At 56.1% G+C, this 12,428-nt stretch overlaps 1 protein-coding gene across 6 annotated transcripts in view; it reads left to right on the plus strand.

Moving 5' to 3' along the window:
- The window catches only part of SCUBE3 (signal peptide, CUB domain and EGF like domain containing 3), a 106,691-nt gene that overhangs the window by 33,975 nt on the left and 60,288 nt on the right, over positions 1 to 12,428 (plus strand). For all 6 annotated transcript variants that reach the window (XM_025181014.2, XM_025181015.2, XM_025181018.2 and 3 more), the window contains exon 4: positions 3,346 to 3,480. In XM_025181014.2, coding sequence (XP_025036799.2) covers positions 3,346 to 3,480 — 135 coding nt within the window. The remainder of the gene's footprint in view (positions 1 to 3,345; positions 3,481 to 12,428) is intronic.

The raw sequence follows: 12,428 nt of genomic DNA on the forward strand, positions 1-12,428 counted from the left end.
CAGTCAAGGTCATGGGGAGTCAGAGGTCTGCCCCAGAAGCTCAGCACCCCAGGGGGCGCTCCCCAGACCTCTGTCAGCCATTGCAGGGGAGTGGCTGGAAATGATCTTCAGTGTGTGTGTTCCTTCCACAGCCTCTGCTCCCGCGGTGCTCGTGCTGGAGGCACGGTGCTCCAAGCAATTGCCACCAGCTCCAAGGTCATTCCTGCTTCTCGCCCAGGCTGTGGAGCAAGGGAGACTGCAGCTCCCCTTCCGGCCAAGCTGCTGCTCGCAGCAAGCAAACAGCCTTTGGGCTTAGTTGTATTAAACCAAAATGAGAAGAGGGGCATAGCAAGTGGGGGTCTGCAGGGACGGGGTCTGTTCAGTACCTTCATCAACTGTGTAGCTAATGGCATAAAGCAGGGCTCGGGGTGGGGAACCTTTCTGGAGTCAGGTGTCAGGGAGAAAACACAGTCGGGGGCAGCACACAAGTGAGAAGCAAAAAAACCCCAAAAAACCCAAACCCTCACTGCCATAGCACCCGACCGAGAAGGAGGAATACTGTCCCCACATTCCCCTCCCACACCAGAGCTTAGGGGGGCCCAGCCTACTAGATTTTGTGTGCTCCAGCCCCGCGGTGGGGCAACAAGGGGGCTGGAATGCCAGGGTGGGCTCCCCAAGGCTGGGGGTAGGGGGGCTGAGCCTCGAGGGCCCGATTCAAGCAGGCAAGGAGCTGCATCCTGCCCCCAGGCCTGAGGTTCCCCACCCTTGGCATAGAGAGTTTGCAGATGATCCCAATTGGGAGGGGTTGCAAGTGAAAGAGTTATAGTTCAAAATGATCTGGACAAAATGGAGACATGGTCTGAAGTAAGTAGGAAGGAACCATCAGTTGCACACATACAGAAGGGGAAGCGACTCTCTAGGAAGGAGTCCTGCAGAAAAGGAGCCAGGGGTCAATATGAGCTAAGTATGAGTCAACAGTGTGTCACTGTTGCAAAAAAGCAAACATGATTCTGAGATGCATTAGCAGGTGTTTTGGGAGCAAGAGAGAAGTTATTCTTACACTCTGCTCTGTGCTGGTTAGACCTCAACTGGAGTATTGGGCGCCACATTTCAAGCAAGATGTGGAGACATGGGAGAGGGTCCAGAGAAGAGCAACAAAAATGATTAAAGATCTAGAAAACATGAGCTATGAGGGAAAGCTGAAAGAATTGGGCTTTTTTAGCGTGGAAAAAAGAAGACACCAAGAGGACTTTCTAGTAGCTTTCAAGTACCTGAAAGGGTGTTAGAAGGAGGAGGGTGAAAACTTATTCCTCTTAACCTCTGAGGATAGGACAAGAAGCAAGGGGCTTAAACTGCAGCACGGGAGGTTTAGGTTGGACACTAGGAAAAACTTCCTAACTGTCAGGGTGGTTAAACACAGGAATAAATTGCCTAGGGAGGTTGTGGAATCCCCATCACTAGAGATAATTAAGAGCAGGATAGATAGACTTCTATCAGGGAGGCTTGGTCCTGCCATGAGGACGAGACTGGACTTGATTTCTAAAGGTCCCAGTTCTAGTGTTCTATGAAAATAGGCAAGAGGGCAGCAGCAAGGCGAAGCTGCTGGGGAATCTGAGTCTATTCAGAATTCATTCTCCAGGTGCGGTTGCTTGGCTCCAATTGACCAACATCTGACATTTTCAGGCCTGTAAAAGGGCCGGAGAAATTTGCTGGGAAGCATTTTGGCCCAGCTGTTCAAACCCAGAACCTAAAGTGAGGCTCCAAAGGCCACATTCAGGCTGTGAATATGGGGTAGGGCTCTCAGAAATGCTAAACAGCCGGCCAGCATGGCTTCCCAGGGATCCAGCACTAAGGTACCAACATGCCGGACATTCACCAGGCAGGGAGGGCGAGGAGGGAATTAGCAGGTGCTCAGCGCCCATCGGCAACCAAGCTCTTCTCTTCACCCCTCCCTCCAGCACCTCTCCTTCACTGGAAGCCCTGCTGATCTACACCTTCCCCTCCCTCCCAGCATCTCCCACCACCAGAGGCTCTGGGAGGGAGTGGGGGAGGGAGGATGCAGTGTGCTTAGGAAGGGGGTGGAAAGAGGTGAGGTGGGGTGGAGGCTTGGGGGAAGAGGTGCCTCCACCTTTGGAAGGGGTGGGGGCAGAGCAGGTGCGGGAAGAGTGGAGCTCCCTTCCCTATGGTGAGAGCAGAAGTGGGCGCCTGTGCTCTCGCAGACAAACCCCTGGCCCCTCACGTCGTCCTAGCTGTGGGGAGGGGACAGAGCCTGTGGCCAGATCTGCCCTACGGGGGAAGGTCGAATTAAGACGTGCAACTCGAGTTTCTGCGCGGTCTCCGCAGCCTCTTCCCGTGCGTCTCGTGCTGTGTCTTGAGCTCAAACAGGGACCCAAGAGTCCGGGCTCCTGGGCTCTTCCTCCTCGTCCGCCAGAGAGTGCCTGTGTGACCGTGTCTCTGACCCACAGGTTCCCTGTGTTTGAGCAGGGGTTAGACCTGCCAAACATGCCCACCGAGAGTGGGGCAACAGGGGCGATTGATTCTAAAGGGTCCTGGGACTCCAGCCGCTGCTGTGACAGCCCTGAGCCCTTTAGTCGCTGCCGGAGGGCTGCGTGGCATGCTCCGGGCAGCTCTTAGGGCTGCCTGCGGAGGTGGGAGTGATGCATGGTGCACTCCAGGCAGGACTGGGGGGGACATGCCAGGGACCGGACATGAGAGCTGCCTGGAAAAACAGGGGTGCCACGTGACACGTTGGGGGGGCCATGCTGCGATTTGGGCAGTGCTGAGGGCTGGCTGCCCTTGGCCCCGCCTGAGGCCCGTCCCTGTGGAGCTGGGACTCTCTCACCTTGCCCAGGGGCCTGGCATGGCTCTTGGCTCTGGTTGTCAGGCTTAATTAGCCCTGCTGTTAACCAACTCCGTGCCTGCGCTGCAGTGGTTTACAGGGGCGGGTAAGTTCCCCATCCCATCTGTATAGAGGGATCAGGCACGGCACAGAGAGAGTAGGGGACTTGTTCAAGGCTCCACAGGGAGTCAGTGGCAGAGTCCGGACCAAAACCCAGGTGTCCTGTCTCCCGGTGGCCTGGCTGCTGAGAAATGCCCTCCCCCCGGTGCCTCCATGTAACCATTGTGTGCCTCTGTCTCCCCACTGATAATACTGGTGGCTTTCGTCTATGCTGTTTGAGGCTTTTCTAAAACACTGGCAGGTTCCATGGCAGGCGTCTGGGGGAGCCCTTGGCATCAGAGCACGGGGGAGTACCGTACTGCCTCCCGCCGTGCTGCAGGGCGGTGTCTTTGTGCAGCTGTCCTGAGACCGAGGGTGAGTGCCCAGGTGAACACTACCCTGATTCCCTCTCTCACTTGCCCTTGCAGATCTGGATGAGTGCTCGGAGGGGAACGGAGGCTGCCAGCAAACCTGTGTCAATATGATGGGCAGCTACGAGTGCCACTGCCGGGACGGCTTCTTCCTGAGTGACAACCAGCACACCTGCATCCAGCGCCCGGAAGGTTGGTCTTTAACGTCTCTAGCTCCCAGCCCAGTCTCTGAGCGCTTCCTGCCTCCCCTGTGTCGACTGCAGTGTGCAAGGACAGGCAGTCGCTCGGACTCCAGCAGTGTCTCAGGCAAGAGGGGCTGTGAGCGAGGCGCTGTGACAGCCCCCAGCATGGCTGCACTGGTGCAAAGCCCTGCTTTCAATGGGCAAAGCCCAGGTGGGGCTTTTTTTGGCTGGCCATTGATTAGGAATCGGGCCCGATTCCTGTGATATAGACAAGGTCATCTTAGCCGCGATGACTCTCACTCACGTGCAAAGAGTTGCACCGATTCCTAAGGCAGGCCGGGAACAATCCCCTTTGCATATCAGCCAGGACTGTGGGGTCCAGCCACCTCCTTCTGAGGCCCCCAGCAGGAATCAGCTGTTGGGATTGGGTGAGCAGCTGTCTCATGTAGTGGCAAAGGCTGGATATTGACAAGCCTCGGTCTTCCCTTCAAGTTGTATGTGTTCATGTGTCTCCTGGTCCTGGCAGAAAGCTCTCTGACTCACACTGATGTGTACATTTTGCATTAGTGCACCAGGCTGGGGAAACCCACCCCTTGGCATTACAGGGTTAAAGCTCCATCATCTGTCCTTAGGCACCGGATTTATTGGCTGTGTCCAGTGTACGCTGGACACTTGTGTGGCGCGCCGCTCAGGAGAGATTCCAATGCCACCAGCTGATTAGCAGGGCGCCTGCAGCGAGAGTAGCATTTCTACTGGTGGTGCACATTCACACATGCCTTGGTGCACACCAAAATGTATTCCACGCATGTATGGAAAAGATTAGAGGGAACCTTGACTGCATCCTCAGTCTAATCAGAGGCATCAGAGCAATTTTTATAGTGAGGGTGCTGAAGGCAAAAACCATATAATTGGATTGTTATTACTAATTAAGCTGGGGTGCAGCAGCACCATAAAGTTGGAGTGTTCTAGCACCTGTGTGTCTACTTTACTTTAGCTGAGGATTTATACTATGCCCATCACCATTGTATCTGGCCTCATACCAAGGCATCCATCTTCTTTATAGACTCCTAGAATTGGAAGATACTTCAGGAGTCATTGAGTCCAGTCCCTGCCCAAAGCAGGACCAATCCCAACTCAATCAACCCTGCCTGGGCTTTGTCAAGCTGAGACGTAAAAACCTCTAGGGATGGAGATTCCACCCCCTCCCTAAGGAACCCAGCCCAGGGCTTCCCCACCCTCCTAGGGAAATATCCATCCTAGGCCTCCCCCAGCTTGACACCATTGCTCCTCGTTCCACCATCTGTCACCACTGAGAAAAGCCTCTCTCCATCCTCTTTGGACCCCCCTTCAGGAAGTGGAAGGCTGCTACCAAATCCCCCCTCGCTCTTCTCTTCTGCAGACTAAACAAACCCAAGTCCCTCAGCCTCTCCTCGTAGGTCATGTGCTTCAGCCCCTTCATCATTTTCGTTGCCCTCCACTGGACCCTCTCCAATGTGTCCACATCATTTCTGTAAAGGAGAGCCCAGAATTGGATGTAGTACTTCAGATGTGGCCTCACCAGTGCTGAATAAAGGGGAATAATCACTTCCCTAGATCTGCTGGCAGTGCTCCTCCTAATGCACCCTAATATGGCATTAGCCTTCTTGGCTACAAGGGCGCCCTGTTGACTCCTATCCAGCTTCTCATCCACTGTAACCCCAGGTTCTTTTCTGCAGAACTGCTACTTAGCCTGTCGGTCCCCAGCCTGTAACAATGATTGGGATTCTTCTGACTCTGCACTTGTCCTTGTTGAACCTCATCAGATTTCTTTTGGCCCAGTCCTCCAATTTGTCTAGGTCACTCTGGACCCGATCCCTGCCTTCTAGTGTATCTACCTCTCCCCCTAGCTTGGTGTCATCTGTAAACTTGCTGAGGGTGCAATCCATCCCCTCATCCAGGTCATTAATAAAGATGTTGAACAAAACCAGTCCCAGAACTGATCCTTGGGGCACGACTCTTGATCCTGACTGCCAGCCAGATTTTGAGCCGTCGATCACAACCCATCGATCCCGACTATCGAGCCAGCTTTCTATCCACCTTGTAGTCCATTTATCCAATCCATGCGTCCTTAACTTGCTGGCAAGAATAATGTATGAAAAGCCTTGCTAAAGTCAAGGTATATCACATCCACCGTCTTCCCCATGTTCACAGGGCCAGTTACCTTGTCAAAGAAGGCAGTCAGGTTGATCAGGCATGACTTGCCCTTGTTGAATCCTTGTAGATTGTTCCTGATCACTTTCCTCTCTTCCAAGTGCTTCAAAATGGGAATCCTTGAGGCTCTCCTCCATGATTTTTCTAGGGACTGAGGTGAGGCTGACTGGTCTGTAGTTCCCTGGATTTTTAAAGATGGGCAATACATTTGCCTTTTTCCAGTCATCTGGGATTTCCTCCGATTGCCATGAGTTTTCAAAGATAATGGCCAAGGGCTCTGCAGTCACATCAGCCAACTCCCTCAGCACCCTTGGAAACATTAGTTCCACCCCCGTGGATTTGTGTATTTCCAACTTTTCTCCATAGTTCTTAACCTGTTCTTTCTTCACGGTGGGCTGCCTGTCTCCTTCCCATACTGTGTTCCCTAGTGCAGCAGTCTGGGAGCTGACCTAGTCTGTGAAGACAGAGGCAAAGAATGCATTGAGTACTTCAGCTTTTCCCACATCTGCTGTCACTAGGTTACCTCCCTCATCCCCACGCTCTCCCTGAACACCCTCTTAATGCTAACAGGCCTGTAGAATCATAGAACACTAGAACTGGAAGGGACCTCGAGGTCATTAAGTCCAGTCTCCTGCCCTCATGGCAGGACCAAGCACCATCTAGACCATCCCTGAGCATCTCTTCCATTCGTCCATCAGCGGTGAAGGGGGCAGTGGTCATCCCAGGTCAGCGAGTGGAACGGCTGTTGCAGCCAGTTGTTCTCTAGACACTTACTAGAGCAAGACGCCTGTTGTGCTGTGCCACGGCAGCCTTTGAGTGTGGCTGGTTTGGGTTACACCAGCGTGGCAGTTGTGCCGAGCAGCAGCCTTGTGGGGTGCTTGGGTGGCTGTGTTTGGAGGCTGGCGTTTGGTCCACAGTCAGGGTGTTTTATTAAAGGAAAAGGTACCAAAAAACTGCACACCAATCCACAGGACTCGTCTTTGCTTGCCAGCACTTACGCTGATCCTGCCGTCTCCTTGTTGGTTCTAATCTCTCTCTCTATAAAACACTTTTTAGGACAACAAAGTGATGTCATGTGTCACTCTGCATCCCACAGACCCTCTCTCCACCCGAAGCCACATGGCCTCCCCTTCCCTGCTGTGCCCACCCCGCTCTAGCCCTTGAGATTCCCCTTATCTCCTGTGTGAGGCACATCCCTTCTGCAGCCCAGCAAGCCCCTTCCATGCCGAGCTGACCCGCGTGGCACATTACTGGGCCCGTCTGCTCTGCAGAGTCATCCAGACAGCCCATGTCTAAGCCCTGGCCCAGCCAATGTTGGACGCCCAGAAAACGGGGTGGATTCTTGGTCGGCTGGAGTCCAGAAGGAAGGCTGTGACGGTGGGCGATAGGCTGGAGGCACTCGGTCTGTTTGCAGCACCGTGTACGTATGCCAGCCTGGGTCAGATCACTCTCCCTGCCTGTTTGAAATCAGCAGCCCCCGGCAACAAGCCTTGCAGGCTCCAGTTGAGTAATTGATCTCCAGCCTCCTGGAGATGTGGCGGAGACCTCGAGCTTCCTGACCTTTCCCAGGAAGGAGGAACCACCCCCGGCTAGCATGCCTGAGCCTGTGATGGAGAGGGACAGCTGAATAGCAATGGAGAAGTACCGAAAAGGAGGAGGGAGACAAATTGTTCTCTGTAAACTGTGAGGACAGGACAATAAGCAAAGGGCTTAAACTGCAGCAAGGGAGGTTTAGGTTGGACATTAGGAAAAACTTCCTTCCTGTCAGGGTGGTTAAACACTGAAATAAGTTGCCTAGGGGGGTTGTGGAATCTCCAACACTGGGGATATTTAAGAGCAGGTTGGACAGACACCTGTCAGGGATGGTCTAGACAGGGCTGGGTCCTGCTGTGAGGGCAGGGGACAGCACTTAATCTCTCGGGGTCCCTTCCAGTTCTAGTGTGCTAGGCAGGAGGTTTGGAAATGGCCAGTCTTGCATTAGGAAGCGTGAGGCTGTGTCCATGTCCCCACTGGAGCGATAGTCCCTCATGAGGCTAAAGAAGCCCCTTTTCCTGGTGGTTTCATTGTGGCTGACGACTGTTGCCATTGAAAGTAGGGAGGCTGAGGAGGTGCACGGCCTTTCCCTGCTTCCAGATTGCTAAACAGGAGAGCAGCTCATCCATGCGAAGCAGAAGGAGACAGGCCGGATGCAGGATCACTGCACGTGTCCTGAGGAGAGAGCGAAAGAGGCGCAGACGGAAGGAGGAAAACGATCTTAGGGGAGGGAGAAGGACTGTGAGGTGTGAGTGTCCCAGAAGAGAGAATGGTCAGTAAGTTGACAGTCTGCCTGAGGCCCTGCTGAGGTAGGCAAGTGCAGAGCCGGGCTGGCTGCATTTCAGTGTGGCGTGCAAGGGGTGGGACATGGCTACGAGCTGGCTTGCTAGCATTCCCCAAGGGCCTACCTGCACAGCTGTACACATGGGGCCTGGTTACTACATCTGCCTGGGGAGCGCAGGGTGGTGGGTTCAAGTTCCGCCCACCCTGGGAGCTGGCTCTGGCATTTGGAAAGCAGGATAATGGACCTGCTGAAGATAGGGAGGTGGAGTGGGATCTCCAGTGAACTCGGGGATAGGGCATCAGCCTCTGGAGCTCATGGTGGTGGGCTCATTCCCACCCCGCTAAGCCCACTGAGGCAGCGGCCTGGCAGCCAACACCAGTTGCTCCAGGGATGGAGCTGTTAGGAAAGCAGAATAAGGGACATCCTGAAGGTAGGGAGGTGGGGTGGGTTCTGGAGTGGCTTAGGGATAGGGCCTTAGTCCATTCCCCCCCAGCAGCCCGCGTCCCACTCCATCCACCCTGGGAGCAACCAGACAGCCCACACAGGATAGATAAGGGACTTGGTGGAGGTGGGCTGGGCTCTTGTGGGGAGTAGGGGATATGGCATTTGCTCAGGGCAGTGAGCTCAAGTCCCACTGACACATGCCAAGTGGGGCTCAAAATCAGAGCCCGTGAGCAGAAAGCATCTCTAGAAGAATGTTTGCACAGAGGGGTGAGTGCGGCTGTGAGACCAAGGCATCGATGTGACAGGCCACAGATCAGGAGGGGAAGCAGAGCAGGTCATGATTGTCCTAGTGCCACTATGCGGTGGAGCTTCAAGGACTCACCTGTTGCCAAAGGGGGTGCCAGCTGCGCCCCTGACCTCGACAGTGGCTCTGCACAGAAGGGCTGCCAGGGTTGCAGTTCTATCACTATTCAGGGTTGCAGTTTGTTATTAGCATCTCCACTGTGGTGTTAGCTAGTAACTTACATTCCCTGTCATGCCAAGCATTTTACAGGCTCAGTGCAGGGGGACTGCTGCCTCTCCCTGAACATGCAGGCATCCCCAAAGGGGAAGACAGCAGCTGTCCAATAGCTCAGCACAGCGCTTTAGAGGAGCGAGTGGAGAAGAATCCGGTGCGCAGGTGAAATTGCCAGCTGCTGCTCTCCTAACCTGGAGCGGGGCCAGCAAGCCAGAACACACATTCTCCCTCTCTGGCATGAAGTCTTAGGGCATCTTTAATGACGGCATATGTCCTGAGGGTGCACCGTCTTTGGGCATTGCATCCGTACCAACTTGGACGAGAGAGTCAGCAGCAGGCGCGCTCAGCAGCACCTGGAGTTGGTTTTTGGAGGGCTCCCAACAATGCACTAACCCAGCGTTGCTGGAGAGAGCTGCCAGGATCAGACTCCAAGGCGGTGTGGCTGCAGGTTGCATAAGGAGGGCTGGTCGTAAATGGAAGCAATAAAAAGCAAGAGAAGCCACTGTTTGGATGAGAGGCAAAGAGCTGTGGGCGGTTTTTCCCACCAACAAGCCGTCCAGAAGTGCTGAGTGTGCAGAGCAGATCTCAGAGGGCAGGGCTGGCAGGGCAGGGCTGACACATGGTAACAAAAGAGAGATGGAGTGTTGGGACCAAAGAGAGGAATCTCCCTCAAGCGACAGAATTGGGGCCACAGAAAAGGAGCTAGGTCTGAGCACAGTGAGAAGTTCCAGAGCCAGCGCGGAGGCCAGGACTGGTGTGGTTTGAACCCAGGACAGTGGTAATTATGGACAATGTGGCTTGCCTGCCACTGCTGCTAGTGATGATCACCAGTATCTTGAGCAGCTCTGCAGTGGTGTGGCCGTGGCGGGGATGCGAGGATGGTGTGAACACAGCAGGGAGCAGCTCTGCGCTGGCGTGGCCGTGGCGGGGATGCGAGGACGGTGTGAACACAGCAGGGAGCAGCTCTGCGCTGGCGTGGCCGTGGCGGGGATGCGAGGACGGTGTGAACACAGCAGGGAGCAGCTCTGCGCTGGCGTGGCCGTGGCGGGGATGCGAGGACGATGTGAACACAGCAGGGAGCAGCTCTGCGCTGGCGTGGCCGTGGAGGGGATGTGAGGACGGTGTGAATACAGCAGGGAGCAGCTCTGCGCTGGCGTGGCCGTGGCGGGGATGCGAGGACGGTGTGAATACAGCAGGGAGCAGCTCTGCGCTGGCGTGGCCGTGGCGGGGATGCGAGGACGGTGTGAATACAGCAGGGAGCAGCTCTGCGCTGGCGTGGCCGTGGCGGGGATGTGAGGATGGTGTGAATACAGCAGGGAGCAGCTCTGCGCTGGCGTGGCCGTGGTGGGGATGCGAGGACGGTGTGAATACAGCAGGGAGCAGCTCTGCGCTGGCGTGGCCGTGGCGGGGATGCGAGGACGATGTGAACACAGCAGGGAGCAGCTCTGCGCTGGCGTGGCCGTGGAGGGGATGTGAGGATGGTGTGAATACAGCAGGGAGCAGCTCTGCGCTGGCGTGGCCGTGGTGGGGATGCGAGGACGGTGTGAATACAGCAGGGAGCAGCTCTGCGCTGGCGTGGCCGTGGTGGGGATGCGAGGACGGTGTGAATACAGCAGGGAGCAGCTCTGCGCTGGCGTGGCCGTGGCGGGGATGCGAGGACGGTGTGAATACAGCAGGGAGCAGCTCTGCGCTGGCGTGGCCGTGGCGGGGATGCGAGGACGGTGTGAATACAGCAGGGAGCAGCTCTGCGCTGGCGTGGCCGTGGAGGGGATGTGAGGACGGTGTGCACATGGCAGGACCCAGCCTTAGCTGTGGTAACCCTTTTGACACCGGCAGATGGTGTCGCATCAGGGGGATCTGAAGAAATGAGACAAGACCACAGGGTCAAAAAACCCCAACAACCTGTACCATAGCCAGAGCTTTGGCCAGCAAAACCTGCCTCCCCTAAGGCTGGCGCAGGGAAGCCTGTCCCTCCAGAGACCACTATCCATTCCCATGTCCCCCGGCCTCTCAAGCTGCACTCACCTGCAGCCCCATGAAGGCTGGGAGGGGAAGGCCATTAGAGGAAAAGAGCTCTGTGCCGTGAGCTCTGGACCCCTTTGCTGCGGTGTGGGGACACTGCCGCCTGTATGCAGCCACAACCCTGCCCTGCGCGCTGTTCAGCCCACACGTTCCTGCGGGACCTGGGACACAGCCAAGGTGTGGAACGACTGTAGGAGCCACAGAGTCGAGTCCCCGTTGGTGCGGAATTGGCGCGGATACATTGTCTGCTTTGCATTTTTAATGCGGAAAACCTTAACCCAGTGGTTTCCCTGCTAGTTCTGTGACAGTGGGGAAGCAGGAACATGATGGCGGAGCGTTGTCAGAGGTCTGGCCCATCTCTCTCTGGAGGCGAGCTGCCCCTGCTTTTGGACAGCCAGACCCGTGGGGTCAGTCAGTTTGTCCAGCATTGCAGTATGTCCCAGGCATGCTGGGCAGAAGGCTGCATCGGATCTGTCCCTGCAGGCTCACCTCTTCAGAGAGTAGCACTCCACAGGCTGCCCACGTTCCTGCACCCCAGCTCTGAGCTGCCTGGGAGAAGCGCCGTGCTCCTCCCGCAGCCCTGCTCTGGTGAATTGCACCCTGCATCCGAGCACCACCCCGGGAAAGGCAGGGGCTCAGAGGCAGGGCAGAGGGCCAGAAAGTGCATCATAGACCTTGCCCGTCTCCCTGGGTCACCCCGTGTTGGGCATGGAGGCCTGTGTGCCTCTGGGCGCCGGGTTTTGTGGGGCTGGAAAGGACACCGCGGAGCCCCCTTTTCTAAAGAGAGATGGTTAAAATGTGCCGTAAACGGTGAGAGACCCACAAGGGGAGCCGGCTCTGTGTTTGGGGGGGGGACAGGACTCTGAGGAGGGAAGGGCAGAACTGGCTTCGGAAACGCCACGAGGCAGCCCCCTATGGGAGCAAAGCCATGGGAGTCGGAGAGGCCGGCTGAGGCATTGCATGAAAGGCACAGCCACCTGCAGCCTGAAGCACGGGGCTGCCCCCTTTTAAAGAGAGGGTTAATGGAGGCACCCAAAGGGCTTGCACCGAGGCTAGCGCGTGGGCCGCATGAGTGGCCCTTCGTCTCAGGGGGCCGCGAGATCGTCAGAACCGAGACCCTCTCCCGGGGTAGGGCCGTTTTGCTCACTGCGCTGGCATCCCTAGATTTTGCAGGGGCGCTGACTGAACCGTAGCAGCGCTGTGATTGGCTGGAGAGGGAGCGCCCGGCTCTCACAGTCAGTGTGGTGCAATCAGCCCGCCCCTCACTTCCCGGGCCCTGGCTTTGCCGCCTGTCACTGTAGTAACACCCGTAGGAAAAACAACGGAACCTGGCAACCCTGCACATGGGCAGTGACACTCCATGTCTCGTGGGTCACACACAGAGCCCTGGTAGGCCGCAGGTTGCCCACCAGTGGCTTACATAGTGTGGCACTGGCAGAAGTAGGAATATAGCCCAGCAGCCCTGAAT

Source organism: Pelodiscus sinensis, chromosome 27 (genome assembly GCF_049634645.1).
Source record: "Pelodiscus sinensis isolate JC-2024 chromosome 27, ASM4963464v1, whole genome shotgun sequence".
Taxonomy (NCBI): domain Eukaryota; kingdom Metazoa; phylum Chordata; order Testudines; family Trionychidae; genus Pelodiscus; species Pelodiscus sinensis.